This window comes from Oncorhynchus clarkii, chromosome 26, assembly GCF_045791955.1.
Source record: "Oncorhynchus clarkii lewisi isolate Uvic-CL-2024 chromosome 26, UVic_Ocla_1.0, whole genome shotgun sequence".
Taxonomy (NCBI): domain Eukaryota; kingdom Metazoa; phylum Chordata; class Actinopteri; order Salmoniformes; family Salmonidae; genus Oncorhynchus; species Oncorhynchus clarkii.
The window spans coordinates 23,474,333-23,496,368 of NC_092172.1; the positions used below are offsets into that span (position 1 = coordinate 23,474,333).

Sequence of the window (22,036 nt, forward strand, 5' to 3'; positions counted from 1 at the left end):
TAAATTGTATTTCCATGGAAATACATGGGTAGCCATGAGAAAGACACCCCCCCAATAGTGATCGACTATCGCTATGGGGCGATGTAGGCTTGTACACAATCGCCCAACCTTGTTTTAGGAACGTCAGGCAGGATTTAGGTTACCAACTGCCTAGCCAGATGTAGCTCAATCTTGGGTGCAGTGATCACGTTCCCGCACTGAATGACTGTGGAGGCTCATTGACTTAACTTTACACTAGCCTACATGATACACTAGTAAAGTAATAAAATATATAGCTGTCGGCTATATTAGCCATGACTTACCGTTCTTTGTGCAGCTTCAAATGTCGAACAAAATTGGAAATTGTTGCACCTCCGTTTTCTTCCCGCACGTTTCGCAAATTGCAATCCGTTTTTTGTTGATACAGCGGTGTCTTTATATCCGAAAATAATACTTGTATGTATCATCTTTCCAAGGGCTCAATCTGAATTCACCCGCCGACGTTCCTCCGCACTGCCATGCACAATTTGATTGGCTGCTGTCCGATTCAAACTGTAATCAGTTAAATGAAGAGTTGATGCGGTGCACACTTTTTTTTAATAGCATAATTTTAAATATTTGGGCTTGGGGAGGGTATCAAGTCAGGTCGAGTCATAAGGCTCAAGTCAAGTCACAAGTCATTGGTGTCAAAGTCGAGTCTGACTCGAGTCCAAGTCATGTGGACTCGAGTCCACACCTCTGCCAAGTAGTGTCATACCAAATAAGACTCGAGGCTGTAATCGCTGCCAAAGGTGCTTCAGAAAAGTACTGAGTAAAGGGCCTGAATGCTTATGTAAATACAATATTAAAATATATATATTTTTAAGAAATGTGCAAAAATGTATACAAACCTGTTTGCTTTGTCATTATCAGGTAGTGTTTGTAGATGGGGGGGCAGACAATTTAATACATTTTAGAATCAGGCTGTCATGTAACAAAATGTGGAAAAAGTCAAGTGTTGTGAATAATTTCCGAATGCACTCTAGCTCCATTGTTGAGTAGTCATTCCTCTTGACACCATTTTTATTTTATTTTTAACTGCATCATTGGGAAGGACTCATAAGCAAGCACTTCACGGGTAAGTTTACCTGCTGTATTTAAAGCATGTGACAAATACAATTTGATTCGATTTAGGCCTATTACACATGATCACTTAATGATTAACAGCCACCTGTTGTTAATAAAATATGTAGACTATTAGTGAACAATATTAGCAAACACAGTACAGTATGAAAATAGGCTAACACTGCTTCTCCAATAGAAATCCCCGATCACATTTGTAGGCGAGGTCATGGCGACGTCGGTTAGCTAAACTAATGCATATAAATACGTATAGGGTATGTCGTATCGCACCCCATTGCGCATGTGCAGGCCCTCCAATATAAAGTTGTTGACAAATAAAGTTTTGACAAAAATGAAAATGTGTCAGTTTGTCACTTTCACGAGGTTGGAGTAAAAACATTTGCAACTACTTACGACATTGGTTAGGTTGTGCTTTTTAGATTTCGAGAAAATTAACAACTAAAGGAAAAATGTTCCACTTCTCTCATTCATTGACATCTCAAACACTGCCTGGCCTGGTCTGTTTGGCAAGTGTTCCCGGGAGTCTCGCGAGTTTGCGCCTCTGGGTTTAGAAACGGATATTATTTCGACGTAATCATTCGATAGATTTGCAAAGGATAATCTATTGTACTTTTCAATGCAGAGAAGAGTGGTTTAAATAAACTTGGGATTCAGTAAATGGCTTGCAATACATGTGGCATTCAATACAAATTGACAACTTGCCTTGCAAAAAATGCGTACCTAAATCTGTCAAATACAGCTTCCATAAATTTATCTGCAATTAAATTGCAATGTTGAGGATAAATTCTTGTTAAATCTGTCAGTCTACCAAGATGAACTCAGGCAATTATAGGACTACCAACGGGGCCTTGCAGCCACCCGACCCTGATCTCGTGTTTCGTTAGCATCTGCCAGCAGTATAGTTCTCGGTGAGCCCGGGGAGGCGGAACACCATTGTCGATACAAAGTAACATAAAAGCTACACGAAATATATAGAGCCAAAACTACAACGTCAGACGACGAACAAAGACAGATAGCCTTAAGGTAAGTGGATGTTGTGAGCGTCAAATTCAGGAATAATTTTGCTAGCTAAGTTAGCGAGCTAGGCTAGCCTCTGACTAAAGTCGTTTCTATCTAGCATTGTCCTGTCATCTAATTGATTAAACGGAATCCAAGTTCAGTGACCACATTAGCAAGGTACATTTCAACAAACTAGTGTGATGGCTGTCGTTCATATATATACATGTAGTTAATCATATTTTTTTTGAATCGCGTTAGCTAACTAATTAACTAACTAGCTAGTCAACTATCGATTTCTATCTCGCATCTAAGTGGTTCGCGTTGCCAGCCTGCTAACGCCGGTCTCGGTAACAATGCGAGGAGAAAAGGAAACTAGCTAACGTTAGCTAGCTAGCTAAATGTACCCAAGCTAGCCCTGTAGCCGGGTGGGGGTTGTTCTGGGATGGGATTCAAGTTTAAGCCTAATTTGACGACCATCTGTTTTCAAATGGCATAAACGTTTTACTTGTGACGATGTGTAGGTTGCTGCATGAATAATTGTTTTGTCGGAATTAACGTTGTTTATTTGTTGATGAGTAGCGTAGCTAGCTAACGTTAGTTTGGCAGGTAACGTTTATGCGGTTCAATGGACAATGCTCGGCTGACAGTCCCTCGACTCACAAAGGACTGGCAATTTATCCCATTTTTCCCTAATGTGCCTCGTCGGCTTTAGTTTCTTAGCTGGCTAATGGGAACACATCTGGAAATACTAACGTTAATTAGCAAGGTACTAGCTATTGAATTGTAACGCTAACGTTACTTGTCTTGAGAGTTAGCGAACGTTAGCGGTTGACAGAAATCATTAAGAAAACCGACATAATATCCAAATTCATTCATAGGTCTTTCCATTGTTCGTCAAGGAACATTAATAAGTAGTACCCAGGGCTTATTTTTTTTTTTTACAGTTATATTAAAATGTCTGTCTGACCACTTGTGGTCAACAATATAATGCCATTGTTCAGGCCTTTGTTTACAGCACCATTGGCAAACTGTTTTAATCATCAACATATTTTAACCTTTATTGTATTCAATTACAGCCTCAGTGTTTTGTGGCCTTCACTAATAATGACTACTACAAATAATTTTCTGTCAGATGCCTTCAGCAACAGTTGGCAACAATGCTGTTCAGTCCTCTAGCCCAGAGTTGGGTTCTGGAACCCAGTCTGAGGCCATGAAGCAGGTCCTGCAGGTGATAGACAAGAAGGTCCGCAACATGGAAAAGAAAAAGGTAACAATGTTTCCTTTTTTTCATCTAAGCATGCTTTCGGAAACCTCCCAAAAAGCATAGGTTGTTTCATGCTTAGTCGTTGCTTGAGACCAACTGAGGAGCAATTCTGGATGTCTTGTCTGAAAAGATTGTCTGCCTTATGACCCTGTATTGACTTTGCCTCAAAGTTGGTAACCAAGATTATTATGGCTACAGACAAATTTAGTTGGTGTAATCAATCATTAACCTATGACCTTTATTTGGTGTTAGAATCACAGCACTTAATAGATGGTATATTCCTGGGTAACCTCAGTTGGTATATTTCTGCTGAAAGAATCTCAGCAGACCGTCTCGTAACCCTTATTAAATGTGTCATATTTCTATAGGGCAAGCTGGATGACTACCAGGCCAAGAAGAATAAAGGTGAACGGTTGAACCAGGATCAGCTGGTACGTACAAGACACTGGTTTGGGTTGATGTTAGCTCAGGGAACTTCAATTGTGAACTTGATTGTTTAACCTGTTGCATATTTACTATAATCTTTCATTCTGCAGCTTTCTATTGTTTTTATACTGTGGTGTTTGTTGTTTTGATCTGTGACACAGCTAACAAAATATTTAATGTTCATTCCCTCTTGTCTCGTCTGTAGGATGCCTTGACCAAGTTCCAGGAAGTAACCAACAACCTGGATTTTGCAAGGGAGTTGCAGAAGAGCTTCCTGTCTTTGGGGCAAGAGGTGAGTTCCGTCTCAAGGTTTCATTCTGGTCACTATGACCACACTCACTGTATTTATTAGGTGCTGTTTCTCAGTCACTGTGGCCATAGTGCAGTGACAACTCCTTCCCCATTTCCTTGCAGATCCAGAAGGCAGTGAAGAAGTCTGCCCGGAGGGAGCAGCTACAGCGGGAGGAGACGGAGCAGAGGCGTCTGAAAACTGTTCTGGAGCTGCAGTTCCTGCTTGACCGGCTGGGGGATGAGCAGACGAGGCAGGACCTGAAACAGCCCGCTGCAGGCTCCCCCCTGCTCACCGATGCTGACCTCACCGCACTGGACAATTTCTACAAGCTGGTGGGCCCTGAACGGGACCATGATGTCTGGTACAAACCCTTTGTTTTCTCTTTGTTTTTGACGGAGGAGTGACGTAATATAATGGTAGGCATGTTGTAAATGTCCTTCCCTGTTCTTCAGGTTGACTGACCAGTATGATGAGGCCTCCCTACACCTATGGGAACTGCTAGAGGGCAGAGACCAGGCTGTGGCAGGAACCACATGTATGTTTCTAACACTTTTTGAAGTAGCTCTCATTTTATTTACCATGTACATGTAGACTTTGGCTTGTTTAATTAGTTACCCACACCCCCATCTGCATAATGAGTATCTTGGGGCTTATCTTAGATTTTGAATAAAAAGGAGCTTGAAAGTTTGCTGAGCTGGGAGCAGTGTTATGACTAAAGCCCATCCAACCCCTTGAAGCACAAAGGGCATGCTGGACATACAGGCCATGTTAGCAGAACATGTATAAAGGGAAGCTCTTTTCTGTGGTTGGGGTGAACTGGTTTCAGGCCAGTGGGCTTTGAGGGGTAGTGCCAGTAGTGAGCATCCACCTCCCATATTCCAGAGACAACTTTGCGGTGGATCATATGGCATTGTGGATTATAAATACTTGAGGGTTATTAAAGTGCTTGGAGCAGTGGATCTTGGCTAGGCCTAGTGCTGTGGAATGGGTCACAGCTGTGACTATACCAAGCATAGACCCGGCCTATTGACTAACTCACAAAAGTTTCTGTTACCGATTGGGACCACTAAACTGTGGTATATTTATGCATTATCAAGACATTTCTCATACGTTCTGAATATGATCTGCCCCTTTCCTATAGACAAGGCACTGAAGGAGACCCTGGACAAGGTGCTGCTGAGTGGCTATTTTGACAGAGCACAAACGCATCAGAACGGCGCGTGTGAAGAAGAGGAGCAAGAAGAAGAAGAAGAAGAGGAGGAGGAGCAGCAGCAGTCTGTGGTGCATGAGTCATCTGGAAGCAGGGAGCAGCCCGCAGAACCAGGTAACCGCCATAGCCATAATTTCCTGTGGGAAAAATACGTGTGTAGACCGAGATAATCTTCTTGACTGAATGGGATGCATGAGATTCGAGCAGGATTGGTTCAGTTTTTTTTTTTTGGTTTTTGTCACTGGCTATTTGGACGTATCAGGATTGTGTGAAGGCAATGCTTAAACTGCTTCGCCTTGAGTGCTTTGGCTGAGCGTTTCCTTTTGTGAGGGTGGAGACTTTATATTGCTGTAACGCTAAATTTCGAATACGTATTAAGACGGCCGTTAATCACGCAGCTGAATAAATTATGTGAGATTTTACTTCTGGGTTAGATTTTGATGTGTGGACCTGGATGAGTAGATATTAATCAGTGTATTCCTTTTACAGAGCGAACAGTTACGCAAGAATACACAGAGTCCATTGAAGTAGAAGCCACAGAGGTGAGTTCAATCTCTACCCTGACTCTTAACTGCTGTAAAGTTCAGAATTCTCTGATTTCCCTTGCCTATTGGTATCTAATCAAGTGAACTTATGTTTTTGTGTAGTTTGTAAATAGACAGTTCATTCCAGAAACCACATACAGCAGCACTGGCAACGACCAAGTAGAGGAGTGGACAGCAGAGGTCCAGGTATGCTGCATGTCTACACCTCTCATATCATTTGTCATATCACACAGTCACAAACAGAATCTTTTAGGGTTCAACAAGTAACGCCATGGCCCAATGGTGTCATCAGCTGGGTTTAAATCTGTCCGTGTCTTTAGGTGGTCAATGCCCTCCAGCACCAGTCTCCTCCCCAGATGACCCCCGAGCCCCACACTGTGAACCCAGTCTCCCACACGCCTGACCCCGTGGTCCGGAAGCAGGTCGTACAGGACCTCATGGCCCAGATGCAGGGGACCTATAACTTCATGCAGGTGATGATCCTTCCAACTGCCCCCATATGGTCCTACCTTATCGGATCCTGTTTGGTCTCTTGTTCATGCTGACCCATGTGCTTCCTCCCACAGGACTCCATGTTGGAGTTTGATGGCCATGCCCTGGACCCAGCCATCGTGTTGGCCCAGCCCATGAAGTCTGCACAGAGCGTGGTCCTGCAGCACATGGGTCAGTGTTAGTACATCACGTTCTGTTTTAACTCCCCTCTGACCAACACCACCACTCAGAGGCTGTAGTCCTCCTAGAGATGTTCCCTTTTACACTCACCAACAATTTATTAGGTACACCCATCTAGTACCAGGTCGGATCCCCCTTGCTTCTAGAACAGCCTGAAATAATTTTGGGTGTGGATTCTACAAGGTGTCGGAGACACCGTTACTCCATTGGTATCAAGGGACCTAACGTGTGCCAGGAAAACAGTCTCCACACCAGGTCCATGGATTCATGCTACATACAGTTGAAGTCAGAAGTTTACATACACCTTAGCCAAATACATTTAAACTCAGTTTTCACAATTCTTGACATTTAATCCTAGTAGAAATTCCCTGTCTTAGGTCAGTTAGGATCACCACTTTGTTTTAAGAATGTGAAAATCAGAATAATAGTAGAGTGATTTTATTTTGGCTTTTGTTTCTTTCATCACGTTCCCAGTGGGTCAGAAGTTTACAAACACTCATTTGGTAGCATTGCCTTTAAATTGTTTAACTTGGGTCAAACGTTTCGGGTAGCCTTCCATAATAAGTTGGGTGAATTTTGTCCCATTCCTCCTGACAGAGCTGGTGTAACTGAGTCGGGTTTGTAGGCCTCCTTGCTCGCACACGCCTTTTCAGGTCTGCCCACAAATGTGGTTGAAACACTTAGATTGGAGTCATTAAAACTAGTTTATGTAAACTTCCGAATTTAACTGTTAGCCAAATCTTGACGCTGCCATCAGTATGATGCAACAAGAACCGGGATTCATCTGACCAGGCAATGTATTTCCACTCCTTAATTGTTCAGTGTGATCGTGTACCCACTGGACCCGCTTCTTCTTGCTTTTAGCCAATAGGAGTGGTCGTCTGCTGCAATAGCCCATCCGTGACAAGGACTGATGAGTTCATTCCGAGATGCCGTTCTGCACACCACTATTATACTGCAACGTTATTTGTCCGTTTGTGTTCCGCCTGTTAGCTTGCATTATTCTTGACGTCCTACTTTGACCTCTCATCAATGAGCTGTTTTTGCACACAGGACTGCTGACTGACTAGATGTTTTTTTTGTTGAACCGTTCTCTGTAAACCCTAGGCACTGTCGTGCGTGAAAGACCAGGAGGTCGGCAATTTCTGAGATACTGGGTCCGGCGCGCCTAGCATCGACGATCAAACCACGCTCAGACTCTTAGGTCACTTATTTTGCCAATTATAAAGTTCAATCGAACAGTACCTGGATGTCTATTTGTCTGCTTTATATACCAAGCCATGACCACGTGAGTCATTGTCTGTAGGAGCGATTCATTTTTTTTATATACTCTTGAGTTTTGTCTGTTCATTTTTAGTTGCTCTAAGCAGTTTGACCAACAAACCATTTTATATTTGTCTTGTGTACAGTTCATTCAGAATCAAGACTTTCTCAATCAAGCTCAGTTCCTGAATCTACACATGTAAGTAGCAATAATGATACTTGAACACAATTCTGATAGTGATCCCCAAGACTTGATACCGGAGCAGACTTATTGAAAGGGCAAGGGTACTATATGAACCTTCCCTTATCCTCCCCAGGTCCCCATGGTCTCCTCCACACCTGATGGCTACTCCTCCACAGCGCCCCTCTACCAGCCCTCCCACACAGCAGAGCCCCGGCCACAGACAGACGGCACCGACCACATCCAGGTAAACCCTCCCTCCCCAAGGTGCCCTCTACTCCACCCTCTATCCCCCTGACTGGGTGGGTGGTGGAGCTTATCTATGCTTGGCTGTTATTGGGCAGTGTGAGAGATGGTTAACACTCATCCTACCTGCCTGTCCTGAAGTGTCTGTGAAAACCATTGAAGTATGTGACGTCTGTCTCCCCGCCCCGCCCCCTCCCTAAACCAGGCCTCGATGTCCCTGTCGTCTGAGCAGTCCCCCGCCCTGTCCTCCTTGCCCTCTGCCTTCCCGCCCGTCTCCACCCCCCACAGCGGCGGCATCAATGTCAACGCAGCACCATTCCAGTCCATGCAAGCGGTAGGCTTTGTTAATGGAGGACTTATAACTGACATCGCTTCACTTGAACAAAATCGTCATATAACCCACTTAACTCTAATCACTTACCACACGTTGATGGTACCACAAGTCTTAGGACAGGAAAAATAGAAGTGGTACACACTGGCACACAACAGTAATACCAGATTTACTTTGCAAGGATAATGAGAACTGATTGGGACATCAACTGAATTAATAAGTATAATTCCAGTGTTGGCCTACATTTCTCAAAGCCAAGCTTCATCCCATCCCCCCCCCCCCCCCCCCCCCCCCCCTCTCTGTCAGAACAGAATGCTCTTGTCTGCCCCCATGTCTACATAAAGATTTATAATCAACTCTAAGCTGATTAACTTTATTTAGCGAACCTTGGACAGTATGTACAGTATGCTCAATAATCAGACTAGAGTCTGTTAGTGGTGATTTGCTGTTGTCTGCGAGTCTTGTGTGGGTATCTGACACCTAAATGAAAGCTTTTCTCTGGTTGTATTGTGTCCCTAAGGTGTTCAACCTGAACGCCCCCGTGCCCCCCACTAACGAAGCAGACAGTCTGAAGCAGAACCAGTTCCCCAGCGGCTACGGCCAGGGCTTCAGCAGCCAGGTGGAGCACTCCGTGGAGGAGCCTGACATCCAGCAGGACACTCTACAGTCCGGTGAGAGAGGGACTGGGGTGGCTGTTGGGGCTGAGGATGTGACTTAGACAAGTGGAGTCTGAGGACCAGTAGACCTTGGGTCTGAAGACTTTGGTCTAAGGGCATGATCAGAAAGGTCAAATGTTGTTAATGACTCTTCTGCTGTTCTCAGCTGTAGGAGGCTTCCACACCCAAGACCAAGTGATGTCAGCGGCAGCGGGCCACCAGGTGCAGTCGTCCCAGGGGCCAGGCTTTGGGCGGCAAGGCCAGTCCTTCTATAACAGCAGGGGGGCCGTGTCTCGCGGAGGCCCTAGGAACCCCCGGGGCATGATCAATGGATACCGAGGATCCTCTAACGGCTTCAGAGGTATGAGATCCAGCTAATTTACTGTAAGGGACCTACTTTGATACAGGAGTGATTTTTATTGTGGTGTTAACAAGATAAATGGTTGCCTCCCTCAGGAGGATATGATGGCTATCGCCCTCCCTTCTCGAACGCTCCAAACAATGGTTATGGCCAACAGGCCCAGTTCAGCACGGCGTCCCGGGACTACCCCAACAGCACCTACCAACGGGTAAGGAAGGACACAGCCAACCATTAGGTCCTAGTGACTAGAAGACACTTGACCCTTGCGTTAGGGTTGCATTAGTTCCAATAAAAGGGATTCTGTGAGTTGTTGTCCCAGATGCTGTCATGAAGGTGCTGTATAAGTCTTTCTGAATGACTTGTTTCTACAGGAGGGATATCAGCCAGGCTACAAGCGGGGAGCAGTCCAGGGACCTCGGGGTTGCTCTCGAGGTAATGCTCAAGTAATGCGATCCTAAAGCGCTTGTCAACTTCCACCACATTGAACATTCAGATATGAATGTGTTTGCCCCAGCTCACTTTTATAAATCTGTTTTTGTTTTGGTTCTCATCTATCTTCACGTTTCTCCTGGCCTATTTATCAGAGTAAGCCTGCTTTGGTATGTCTAAGATACTTTTGTTTTAACACATGTAAAACTGAAATCCACAGCATTTAGATTTATCAGCAAGTCTGTGTTCGAATCAACAAATAGATATTCCTGTAAACTTGAAAGATTTCATTAATTTATTTTTTGTACAAAATAATTGCAAAAAACCCCTGCAACTGTCAGTCCAATCCATGAGAATCTTTTATATTTTCTGTCACTGCCCAGCCCTGTCAACCACTTTTCACCTCTGCTTTTGGTTCTCATAGCATTACTTTGTTTTTTCTGTCTCTCACCATCTCTTTGTAAGCCGATGTTACTCCTTGGGAGACTGTTTAAATAAAGATGTGTTGTATAACCTGCTGTCTGCTGCTTGTTTCTTTTTGTTGGTCCCTGATCCCTGCTGCTCTGTGGTGCCACCACAGCCTTATCTACCTCTGCTGACATTAAGAGTGGGTTAGAGGATTTTGGTTATGCTTTGCTGAAAGGACTTCACTCTGCTTCTGTCTCCCTCACCTGCTGTGCCCTGCCTTCTGTATTTTGTAATAGGAGCATACATATATTGTGTGCTATTAACATGCTTAAACATTCATGAAACATGTCACTGAGTTTCAAAGTCAACCTGTGGTGTTATTTGTAAATCCTAGGGCAACAGATGTACCCCCCCCCCCCCTTTTTGGTTCCATATGGCAAAATACATACTACTATTCTGTATGACCTGGATAAAAGCTTTCAAAGGTCTTATTTAGATTTACAGGGAATGCCACTGTGTATGTAACTGAATTGACATGAAGGCAGCTATTACCTTGAACTTGTTTTCAGGATTCCATTTTGTAATGGGTGTATTAGTTTGCTCGTAACGGTCAATTTTTGTCTCCCTGTTTTTGAGTTGATCTCTCTTCCTTGGCAGGTGCACACTAGTAATTCATATGTGGATGAGGTTTTTTAATTGTACTCCATTCCCAGACTTAACCCAGAATAAGGGTGACAGCCTGGCCTCAGCTGACTGATTTTCTGTCTGCTTGGCGGTTACAGGCCGGGGGGGACTGTTCAAGCCCAGCCGAGGGATGGTGACCCAAATAGTAGGACATCAAGCCAATTAGTCTTGGATACCAACAACTCTTCTACTCTCCACCTAGGGCAACCTTAAACATCACCTCTACACTCCTGGACCATCCTTCCCCTGATCTGACTATTCCTCTCCATATCAACCTCTAGGTTGATTTGGTGAAGCCTGGGTCTGAAGCCATATGTCCCACCCTTAGCTCTCCTACAATCATATGCTATTGCATAGCCTTAAACTGATCAAGCTGGAACGTGTGCCTTTGCTGTTGGACTGTTTATTTGGGTCTTTGCTTAGTAGGCAATCATTTACAAAAAGTGGCTGGGGCTAGTGACAGGCTTTGGAAGCATGACACGAAAGAACAATATGTTGACTGCGGTCATACCACACAAGGAAATGTTTTGTCTCAATGTGAACTGTTTATACTGTACATTGTATTGCCATGGGATGTTTGGGAGTAAAGTCTGCACAAATGTGTAGTCTATGCAGGTTGTAGGTCTGACTGAATGACTTACCCAAAATGAAGATGTGTGTACATTTTGCTCTGGCCATATGGTAGCTGATAGTGATGCACTGAATAAATGCACTGTTCTGTAAATTTGCATTTGTCACTTCATATCTGCTCTGTCCAAAAACATCATTGGTTGGAACTGATGTCAACTTCACATGTAAGAGTTTCACTCTGAGTTGTGAACACTAGCTATAAAGAAAATCACTATATTGTCTACAGCAATATTGATGTTTTCTTGTGCAATTGGTCATCTGAAAATTAAACTAATATTTTGTACAAATTAGGCACACTTCTGTATGGTGCAAGATAAGAGCATTTGCCCTAGCCAGTAGAATTGGGTAAAAGTAAAACAAAAAGGCCCATTAAAAGACAGACTCTGGGGGTGAGGGGCTGAGTACAAAAAGGTAGACCTCATTGCCTGGTAACGGGCTGTTCAGTATCAATACATGTACTGGCCTTGGCCAAGACACACCTACAGGTCATTAGGAACAGTAGCCTCAGTCAAGCACAAACTTGAAAACAAGACGTGATTACCTATAATCTCTACAGAAATAACCAGATCATCAACTGACTTACATTTGCACATCAATTAAGATAATCCAAAGAGCTGGCTATAGTATAAGTACCACAAAATAAGACTGCAATCCACTCAGGATTCCCATGATTAGTGCCCATAATAGCCAACATTAGCATACATTGCTATTATCAGACTTGTGGAATTAAAATAAAGTGGCCAAGCTAATGCCATGTAATACACAGGAATGAACCCATACAAAAAAGAATGTTATATTATATTCTGTTCCATGAGACAGTTGTCTTTACTGTTCATAATGCTCCCAATGCCATTTTCAGTGCCTTTTGAAATGGAGCCTTTTCAGGAATCCGTACATTTCACAACATTATCATTATTCAGGTGAAGTGACCTGACGATTATTAGGCCTAATTGTCATGACATCACTAATTAAAAACAATGTTCCAAAATATATAGACATTGACACTACCAAAACCATTCCACCAAAGCTCTGCATTTTAAGTAATGATCAATTATGACCAATCCATACATCACATACCATATATGCACTCTAACACAAATTCCCTGACTGCAAACGTATAAAACATTTCTAGGCCTTGGAGGCTCAAATTGAAATCCACAAGTGGGCAGAGATACTGTAAACGCCTCCTGTGTTCTCCAGCTGGTTTTCAGTTAACTCTTTCAGGATAACGGGGTACACATGCCCATATGGAGGGACCTCTGCACACTGGACTGGAGGTATATAAGTACTGTAAAGGTCTGTGGGTGGGGGGCCATGGAGCCAGCGGTGTTGTCTATAGAGTTTTATCTGGCAGCTGGGGTTGAGTGGGCTGGTTCTGATGGGGGCCTTATGGTAAGTAATGTTGGCCCTATGGCACTGCCTGATGGCCTGGGGGCAGATCTTGGAGTCGTGGTTGGGACAAATCCTGGGTGTTGTGGGGTATTTGGTTCTGGAGGTGGTTGTCTTGCTTCATACCCGGGTGGTTTTGGGACATATCTTGGTGGCCCAGGGGCAAAGGATGGTACTCTCCTTGTGGCTCTGGGATAGCATTCCCTTCTACTGAAAGAGAGAGTAGTTTTGAATAAAGTTCATTTTTTACATCTTTAAAAATATATATTTTTTTCTCCCTTTTTTGTGATATCCAATGGGTAATTACAGTCTTGTCCCATCGCTGAATTTTTCACATCTTGAGATCCATTTTCCATAGTCACCACTACATTTGAAAAATACACGGCACACCAGTAAAGAGAAAATGGAATTGGGGTAAACTATCACTTACCATGAACCTCTGGAGGGGGCTCAACTTTCTGGGTTTTCAACCGTTCCATGTGTTCTACTGCCTGAAACACCACAGACAAACAGAGATAAGCAGATGAATGGTTGTAGGTAAGCATGTCAGCTCATGTCAAAAATAACAATACCACACAAAATAAGTGCATTACAGTCATAGAGAACCTGTTGGTTGTGTCTGTTCTACCACTGCCCACTCTGTACCTGCTGAAGCTCTACTTTCTGTGAGTTGAGCTGTTCCTGTTGCCTCTCCAACTCATCCCTCTGTTTCTGGAGGTCTGATGCTTTCTGGTTGAGGTCCTCTTCCTGCTGGGCCAGGTGCTCCTCAAACTCCCTCATCTCCTCGTCTGTGTAGGCCTGGTTCTGCTCTAAGGTCTAATAAAGGAGGACGTGTCAGTTCATACCCTTCTACCTCTCCTTATTGATTTGAAAAGCAACATAATTACAGTGTGGTTGAATGTAGGAGTGTTTAGAGATATGGTGTGGTTTTTGTTACTTTTGCCGTTTCATAATAATGAGTTATAATGTTGAAGTATAAAAAGTAGGCCAGTATGAATGAGAGTTAAATAGATATGGCTACCACACCTCCCAACTATCTGGTTCCAGGAATTCCTTTTTCTTTGTGGCAATCAGGAACTCTTCTAAGGAGACCAGTCTGTCTTTGTTGGTGTCCACCTGTGAACAGTGAGAGATCAATCACCATGTGAACTATTTATTTCATTATATCAACGAAACCATTCTCGAACTTTCAGTGATAGCAATCCATGGGAATATAGTATGCAAGGTTCACGGCCGGGACAACAGTATACCTCGTTCATGACGTGCTCTCTCATACGCAGGCGCTCCTCCTCCATCTCCACCATATCGTCCTCTTCATTGGTAGGATCATAGATCTTCTCCAGCTGAGTCCACAGAATATACCGTTATCTATACATGCACACGTTTCATTATCATTTCAGGTGAGTCATTAAAAAAATAGAACAAATCTTTACCTCCTTCGTAAACAATGCCTCCAATTCCTGCTCATCGAAGAAGCCATCTCCATTGGAATCTGACAATTCAAAACGCGAGAATGTTGAGGAACTCTGAGATGGATGTCCCTGACCCCCGCCTGTGATGTCTATTGATGAGGACTTACCATGCAGCTTGAAAAAGGTCTTGGGGTCAAAATCTTCAGGGTCAAGACCATCTGCTTCCTCCCACACCTCTTTGAACTGATTCTGGCTGCCCTGCACAGCAAAAAATGTTAGTGCCCTGTTAGAAATAAATCTCTCACTTGAGCTAAATCATTAAGTATGGGGAAGGTCTAGAGCAGAAATGGGCAACTGGCATCCCCCTTTTGTAGGCCCGCAGATCAATCTCCCCCCCCTAAAAAAAATAATAAATATATATATATATATATACACACACACACACACACACACACACACACACACACACACACACACACAGTATAAGCATACTGAGTGTACAAAATATTAGGAACACCTTCCTAATATGGAGTTCCACCCCCTTTTGCCCTTAGAACAGCCTCAATTTGTCAAGGCATGGACTACAAGGTGTCGACAGCGTTCCACAGGGATGCTGGCCCATGTTGACTCTAATGCTTCCCACACTTGTGTCAAGTTGGCTGGATGTCCTTTGGATGGTGGACCCTTTTTGATACACACAGGAACCTGTTGAGCGTGAAAAACCCAGCAGCGTTGCAGTTCTTGACACACTCAAACCGGTGCGCCTGGCATCTACTTCCATACCTCGTTCAAAAGGCACTGAAATCTTTCTTGCCCATTCACCTTCTGAATGGCACACATACACAATGCATGTCTCAATTGTCTCAAGGCTTAAAAATCATTATTTAACCCATCTCCTCCCCTTCATCTACACTGAAGTGGATTTAACAGGTAACATCAATAAGGGATCATAGCTTTCACCTGGTCAGTGTATGTCATGGAAAGAGCAGGTGTCAATGTTTTCTACAGTCATTTGTTTAGGAACTCATTTGGAGTCTCAACTTACTGCTGGGAGTTAGAATTGTAGAATACACAAGATCCCATTTTGAAATGTGGTTGTGAATCAGCTATTTTTCTCTTATGTCAGGTAAACATTTTTAGATACAGACCCTCGAGCCACTGTGGCCCCTCATGATGAGTTCAGATTTTTTGTGGCCCCCACCACCCCCCATCAAACTTGCCCATCCATGGTCTAGAGACTGGCTAGACCATATGTGAGCACAAACAGATTGAGCTCTGAAACACACAGATAACATAGCATCCAAGTGCAGTTGGACTTACTGGATGGTTGACTTTGGGATGGTCTGCATGTTTCTTCTTCATCTCCTCGTAATGTTCTTCCTCCTTCTTCCTCCCTTCATCGTCTAGAGTCTTGAGATGTTCCCTTCGCTCATGGTCTTTTGTCATCTCGTACTTCTTGAACTCCTCATGGCGCTCCTTGTCATAGTTCTCCAGATCGTTTGTGGCCTTGTGGTCAAATGAAGGATGAGAGTTAAAATTTCTTGAAGAGAAGAGGACTACAGGTACTTTAGTAAACTACTGTATGCATGTACCATGCATTCTACATTATACTTACTGATTTGATGAGTCTGTCCAGATCCTCCACTTCAAAGGTGTGAGGATTCATGTGGTTCAGGTACTCAAACTGTTTCAGCAGAGCTTGGTGGTCTACTGCCATATCTGTGAGTGAGGTTTAACAGTCATAACACAATACGAAATTTGATGACCTGACATTGGAACTGTAATAGTTATCCAGTGCGGCAGGGTGCGTTGGTCAAAGCTCACCCTGTGTGCATCTATACTAGCCTGTAATCCTGCCAATTAGTGGTTTAAGTGAGACATTACTGTTGTCTGTAATACTCTGCTATCACTATTGTGATTCGAAACAGAGATTTTCAGAAGCATGTTTCACAAGTAAGTAGGTGACTCAACACTGACACTACACTAATCACATCCTCCTGAGTCCTTTCCCTCAAAAATGTACTTCTTAGTCACTTGCCCACACGCCCTAGTGTTTCTAGATGGTAACAGTACAGCACTTAAGGCATATTAATGGTATTTTCACTGGGCAGCATACCGTTCCCTCCTTCAATGTCTTGCTTGGCTTTGATCAGTGTCCGTAGCCGGCTAACCTCCTGCCTTTTTAGCTCGTCCAGTTGTGTCCTTACATGGTGGCTGACAAAGTCCAGCTCTTTGGCCAGCTTCCCCATCTGTAGGAAACGTGATGTAATGATTATCATACTGCTGTTGTTTTGCATTTTTCATGACTAATGACTCAAGGAGAGAGTAAGAACGACAAGAATGAGCAGGACACAGTTAGAATACCTTGATGTCCTCCATATCAGTGTTATGGAGCTTCTCTCTGAAATGCTGGTCTTTTTCCAGAAAATCAATGACTTCCCTGAGATAACGGTCATAGTGGAGTCCAGTGTCCTGTTACATGAAATAAAGTATTAAGTTGTAGTAGTATGCATAACATGCATCATTCCGTAGACCTTCAGTTCAGTCTGCATACGTTACAATTCAATAAATTATGTTAGAGAATATAGCTGGTATAACTGGTCTGAGCTTGTACTGGTAGCACAAATGACTGCTTTTTTCATGGCTGTTAGGGCTGCTCTGCCTGCCATGTTTCTCCACCTTGCTTGCTTGGTATGTAATCCTTCACCAACTCTTACCACACTTGGTGGTGGCTCTGAGGCTTTGTCCTCCGGCTGGTTCACCTTGGTCTTGTCCAGACTGATGGGCACTGCCTCCAGGCAGAGCAGATGTACCAGAAGCACAAGGCAGCTGGTGTGGAATACCTGATTCCAAGACATCTGGAGACACAAGACGCACTCAGACATAACACATGACAAGCAACACTTCAACCAGAGATGATAGAAAACACCAGTCTCTGCCCCAAATTAAGTGGCTGTGCCCCAACCATAGAGACAGACAGAGGACTATTCTTTGTATCTATCCCATTGTGTCCTCTGAACACACGGGCTTGTCCATTTTGAAGTAGTCCATTTTCTTCTACTACTACTTCTATGAGTTGGTAAACAAACTGAAAGGGGGCATACTGCCACCTGGAGTATGTTCTTGGGAAAAAAGACAGTTCCGGTCTGCTTACTAGTTTATTTAGCAGACAAGATTTGCTTACAACTCCATGGCATTATTTTATAGTATGAAGAATACAATTGAACAAAGCTGAATGCACACATGCGGCTATTCTGTGTTGAGCGGTTAACAAATAATTAGCTACTCCTATATGCTTAATTTAGAGTTATTAATGTAATTTTAGTTGTTCTACAAACGTTGGGCTATGTTTTGATTTTTAATACATGATGCGACTAATGATGATTTGAAAGACGTCGCTTGAAAGGCATGATCTCTGCTTTGTTTTTTGCACAGGATTTACAGACTACATCAGTCACTCATTCACAATTTGACAAGTACTTGATAATACCTAGAATGTTACGGCGGCATCCCCTTTGCGGCCAGTGGCCGTTGTGCCCTACTACGTTGTGCGCTCCGAATTACCCCTCACTCACATGGCTCTCCATTATGTGATCGGGTCTTTCTCACAGGCTACAAGTGAAGACAGACACATCGGGGATGCAATGGCACGCGTCCTTATCCAATTCCGAGGTGCATATTGAAGATATTGGAAGAATTGCCCACATTTACTTTTCGTCAGCCAACAAGATGAGTAGGCTTAAAGAAAGCAAAAGTACTAGCCTATGTCAATCTACTATCCCCCATAGTACAAAAGTCGACCTATTCTACCCTGTACAATAAATAAAAAATTCCAAACATAGTCTGGGACAGTTGTGGGATGCGATAGATCCCAAATTAATACAACCACTAGCATAAAAAAAAGCATTTTTACGCATTGTGGCTGACGCAACAGATCAGAACGTTTAGCTTAAAAATGGTGATAAACTATGAGGCTATTTGTTCACATAAGCGCAGAAATGTGCACAGGCTATAAACGCGAATGTTCCATTTGCAGAAAACACCATTATCAAAAGTGACCGCAAATGCAATTATGCATGTAGTGCTTTTAATATAAAGGTGCATTTTTATGGTGAACATTATCCTCCCCAAACTTGAAACTCACGTGCTGCTTATGTATGCCAGTTAGGCTCTACACCCCATGTAAAGCAGATTGTGTTTAATTTTAAGATTTTTTGGGGACACTTTAGTTGTGATACAAACCTTATCAAAACATATAGGCCTATGGGCTAGGCTAAATAAGGTGTGCAACTATGATTCGAAAAAGTTGCAAAAAAAGGCATTGTTTCCTATGCTGGGCATCATTCACAAGTGATATTATATAATTCACAAGTGATAGGCTAATATCCTTGATTTAATATTGTCTTTACATATACTAAATAATATATTTGTGTGAAATTTGTTTTGATTTAGAATGGACTATTATCATGCACCTGTAACAAAACAAAGCCAAGACAACGCAGGAGTGGCTTGAAGACAAGTCTCTGAATGTCCTTGAGTGGCCCAGACAGAGCCAGGAACTGAACCTGATCGAACATCTCTGGAGAGACCTGAAAATAGCTGTGCAGCAATGCTCTCCATCCAACCTGACAGAGCTTGAGAGGATCTGCGGTAAATAATTGGAGGAACTCCCCAAATATAGGTGTGCCAAGCTTGAAGCGTCATACCCAAGAAGACTTGAGGCTGTAATCGCATCCAAAGATGCTTCAACAAAGTACTGAGTAAAGGGTAAGATGACTTATGTAAATGTGATATTTCAGCTTTTTATTTTCAATAATTTGCAAAAGCCTGTTTTTGCTTCGTCATTATGGGGTATTGTGTGTCGATTTAGTCAATTTTAGAATAAGGCTGTAATGTAACGAAGTGTGGAAAAGGTGAAGGGGTCTGAATAATTTCCGAATGCACTGTATTTATACTGTAGCTAAGAAAGTAATACTAAGTGTATGTTGTGTAGTAAGCTGTTAGTAGCCCATGTGCCTCGCACTAATAATTTGGTCCCTTTCCCCCTCATAACTTAGACTACTGTTCTGACTTGGTGGTGCACATGTAGCGTATTGCCTGTTCTAGAGAAATGCAATCAAATATTGTACTGCTTATATGCCCATTTTACTTATCCTACGGTTCTGACTTGGTGTACAGGGAGAATACGGTAAGAACAGCCCATGTTCTGAATTTGGTCGCTGTACATTTTTAAAAAGTGCTGAACAAATAGTTATATTGACTCCGTCCTAGCTCGCTAATTAATGTCTTAATCGAAATTACGGATTGCCTCTTATCTGCTCTTCGGTTCCCTTATGCCATAGTTTGTACATCTCAATTGTCAGTAGAAACCACATTTGTGTAAGCAAGTCAGCTATATCAGCTATGTTTTTTTTTTAAAGGCAGTAAATGAGGCTGAATGAACTGTTTCACTGCCAGACAAGGTTCCGCTGATAGCCAGGTGTGGTAAGGATTCACTCCATGGTGCTGAAAAGAAACTCTGCTGTTGGGACAGCTTTATGTAGGCCCTAATAGTTAGTGGGCACTGTTTGTCACCGTTATAGTGCAATTACTGTATTGTTTAGTGTTGTTGTAGTGGCTTTGCTGGCATACATCCCAAAAATGTTGGGGGAGTTTGCCCCACCAAGATTTAGATGCTAAAATCGCCACTGCTATTTCACCAAGATTTAACTATTTTGCAATAAAATCTCTGCAGCCGCCACCTACACTCATTAAAAACCCATTACCCGATTCCACTACTTTAGACCCTATCTGTTCCTGCACCATGCCAAAAACCTGGGAGGATGGGACACTGCCCCTCAACACACCCTGTAACTCTTCTGAAGTCAAATCTCCTAAACCCAAATACTTCTCTGCAGCTGCCACAACAAAATCTATTTTCTGTGATTTACATTCCATTTCTGCAGTACAGTTGATAACCATTGCTATGAACGCTAAGAAGCCAACCTTACTAAAGCATAACTCACTCCTTGCCCTATCCTTCTGTGGCACAAATCTACTACTCACTGAGACCCTCTCAGGATCCCTCAACCATCCAGCACTACACTGACCACTTCAACCCGCCTCTTTCGCACCGGACACTTCCGGTCCCCAGCAACATGAGCACCCCTACAGTTGGCAACTTTATCCACCGAAACTACACAGTCCTCTGACCCATGCGCTCCTGCACACTTCCACATCTTGGAATCTCCCTCCTACACACTGCTGCAACATGACCATCAACGTTGAACCTAAAACAGTTCAGTGGATTCTGCACAAAAGTTCTAACAGGATGACTGATATATCGTAACATGACTTTGTCTTGTATAGGCTCTGACTCAAAATGACGCTCCCCACCAGGTCATCTGCTCTAGCTATCTCCATGGCCCCAACCCCATGTTTCCTGTCCACTGCCGACGTGTCTGCCATCGATAGCTAACTAGCTACCTGCTAGCAGCTAACTAGCTACGCTATTAATAACATGTTAGCTAGGACGTGATACGTGTCATCTAACTAACTTGCGTTCTACAATTTAAATCATCAGCGGTTCAATAGCTAGTCGTCTAGCTAACGTTACACTTTACAGGCAGACTCACTGCGGCCAATACAATAGCGTAGCTAGCTAGTAGTGATGATGCTGGCTGGCTAGCTAACAGTTAGCTGGTAGATGGCAAGCTAATCTAATGACAGTTAGCTTGAAGCTAATTATGAGGTTCATTTCCCCCCCAAGCTAGCTACTTAGCTAAACAACAGTGATGCGGGGTCTTGTGTTGACCACATCGAGAAGTTTCGGTATCTGTCTTATTGGAGTCTGGTTACCTGTCTCATTAACAAAATAACAATAGCTTCAAAACAATTCATATCACAGCGGGACTTACTTCTTGATCGGAATCCGTCAAACGGTCGTTACTACAGTCACAAAGTCGTAAACCCCGCCTATTTCTAAAATGTCTCTTCTTAAAATGAGATTTTAAACCTAACTTTAACCACAGGGCTAACCGTACGCCTAACCTTACATTAACACCAATTATGTTTTCATTAATCTTTACATTATAGCCAATTTTGACTTGGTGGCTGTGCTATCTAGTTGAAACCCTGTCAAGCTAATTTAGCTAGCTAACTAGTCTCCTCCGGAGCTGATCATTTATCCTCGTTCCCTCCTTGATGCCAGCAGGCGTTTGTTTACAGTGTCAGATAGCAAGTGAATGAAATCCTACATTGACAACATGGCATGCCAGCTAAATTGGGTAGTTGCCATTGGATAAAATGTTCCCTTCCTACTTTCTGAAGGCGCGCATAGTTATTCTATTAGGCCACACACACTGTCAGTCAAATTATTGAGGATATACTATGCTATCAAGGTAGGTTGCACTGAATCGTACGTGGCGTTTATAATTTGGAGGTGGGTGTTCGCTGATCCTGGATCAGTGTAGCTTTCTTGCCATGATATCAAAGACAGTACAGGAGGTTGGTGGCAACTTTATGGGGAGGACGGGTACGTGGTAATGGCTTGAGCAGA

The 22,036-nt window shown here is 43.2% G+C and overlaps 3 protein-coding genes across 6 annotated transcripts in view; 1 reads left to right on the top strand and 2 right to left on the bottom strand.

The window, feature by feature from the left end:
* The window catches only part of LOC139384918 (DNA-directed RNA polymerases I, II, and III subunit RPABC5), a 235,138-nt gene that overhangs the window by 155,693 nt on the left and 57,409 nt on the right, over window positions 1-22,036 (bottom strand). The window lies entirely within an intron of this gene.
* Window positions 1,623-11,792, top strand: LOC139384961 (caprin-1-like). 2 transcript variants are annotated; one of them, XM_071129909.1, is made up of 19 exons: window positions 1,945-2,124; window positions 3,233-3,367; window positions 3,733-3,795; window positions 3,996-4,082; window positions 4,205-4,443; window positions 4,535-4,617; window positions 5,224-5,406; window positions 5,782-5,834; window positions 5,940-6,023; window positions 6,158-6,310; window positions 6,404-6,500; window positions 7,919-7,971; window positions 8,090-8,200; window positions 8,405-8,533; window positions 9,051-9,201; window positions 9,353-9,547; window positions 9,643-9,755; window positions 9,919-9,979; window positions 11,167-11,792. In XM_071129909.1, the coding sequence occupies exons 2-19, from the start codon at window positions 3,233-3,235 to the stop codon at window positions 11,232-11,234; spliced, it is 2,058 nt and encodes a 685-aa protein (XP_070986010.1). In that variant the 5' UTR covers window positions 1,945-2,124; the 3' UTR covers window positions 11,235-11,792. The 2 variants fall into 2 exon arrangements, with proteins under 2 accessions (XP_070986011.1, XP_070986010.1); XM_071129910.1 differs by lacking the exon at window positions 8,405-8,533 and having other exon boundaries at window positions 1,623-2,124.
* LOC139384962 (nucleobindin-2-like) lies at window positions 10,258-21,838 on the bottom strand. 3 transcript variants are annotated; one of them, XM_071129912.1, is made up of 13 exons: window positions 21,396-21,838; window positions 17,217-17,357; window positions 16,864-16,971; window positions 16,616-16,748; window positions 16,115-16,218; window positions 15,820-16,005; window positions 14,667-14,757; window positions 14,521-14,579; window positions 14,338-14,430; window positions 14,114-14,203; window positions 13,733-13,903; window positions 13,518-13,578; window positions 10,258-13,297 (listed from the first exon to the last, which is right to left on the bottom strand). In XM_071129912.1, the coding sequence occupies exons 2-13, from the start codon at window positions 17,355-17,357 to the stop codon at window positions 13,107-13,109; spliced, it is 1,428 nt and encodes a 475-aa protein (XP_070986013.1). In that variant the 5' UTR covers window positions 21,396-21,838; the 3' UTR covers window positions 10,258-13,106. The 3 variants fall into 3 exon arrangements, with proteins under 3 accessions (XP_070986013.1, XP_070986012.1, XP_070986014.1); XM_071129913.1 differs by having other exon boundaries at window positions 11,452-13,294; window positions 21,396-21,732; XM_071129911.1 differs by lacking the exon at window positions 21,396-21,838 and having other exon boundaries at window positions 17,217-17,384.

What these genes read in the sequence shown, in the direction of transcription:
- LOC139384961 (XM_071129909.1), top strand. Translation starts at nt 3,233, where the DNA reads ATGCCTTCAGCAACAGTTGGCAACAATGCTGTTCAGTCCTCTAGCCCA. An exon ending in GGAGCAGCCCGCAGAACCAG is followed by an intron (nt 5,407 to 5,781) that starts GTAACCGCCATA and finishes TTCCTTTTACAG; the next exon opens with AGCGAACAGTTACGCAAGAA. An exon ending in CAGTTCCTGAATCTACACAT is followed by an intron (nt 7,972 to 8,089) that starts GTAAGTAGCAAT and finishes TATCCTCCCCAG; the next exon opens with GTCCCCATGGTCTCCTCCAC.
- LOC139384962 (XM_071129911.1), bottom strand. Translation starts at nt 17,384, where the DNA reads ATGTCTGAGTGCGTCTTGTGTCTCCAGATGTCTTGGAATCAGGTATTC. An exon ending in TGGACAGACTCATCAAATCA is followed by an intron (nt 16,006 to 16,114) that starts GTAAGTATAATG and finishes TTTGACCACAAG; the next exon opens with GCCACAAACGATCTGGAGAA. An exon ending in GCCCCCTCCAGAGGTTCATG is followed by an intron (nt 13,298 to 13,517) that starts GTAAGTGATAGT and finishes TCTCTCTTTCAG; the next exon opens with TAGAAGGGAATGCTATCCCA.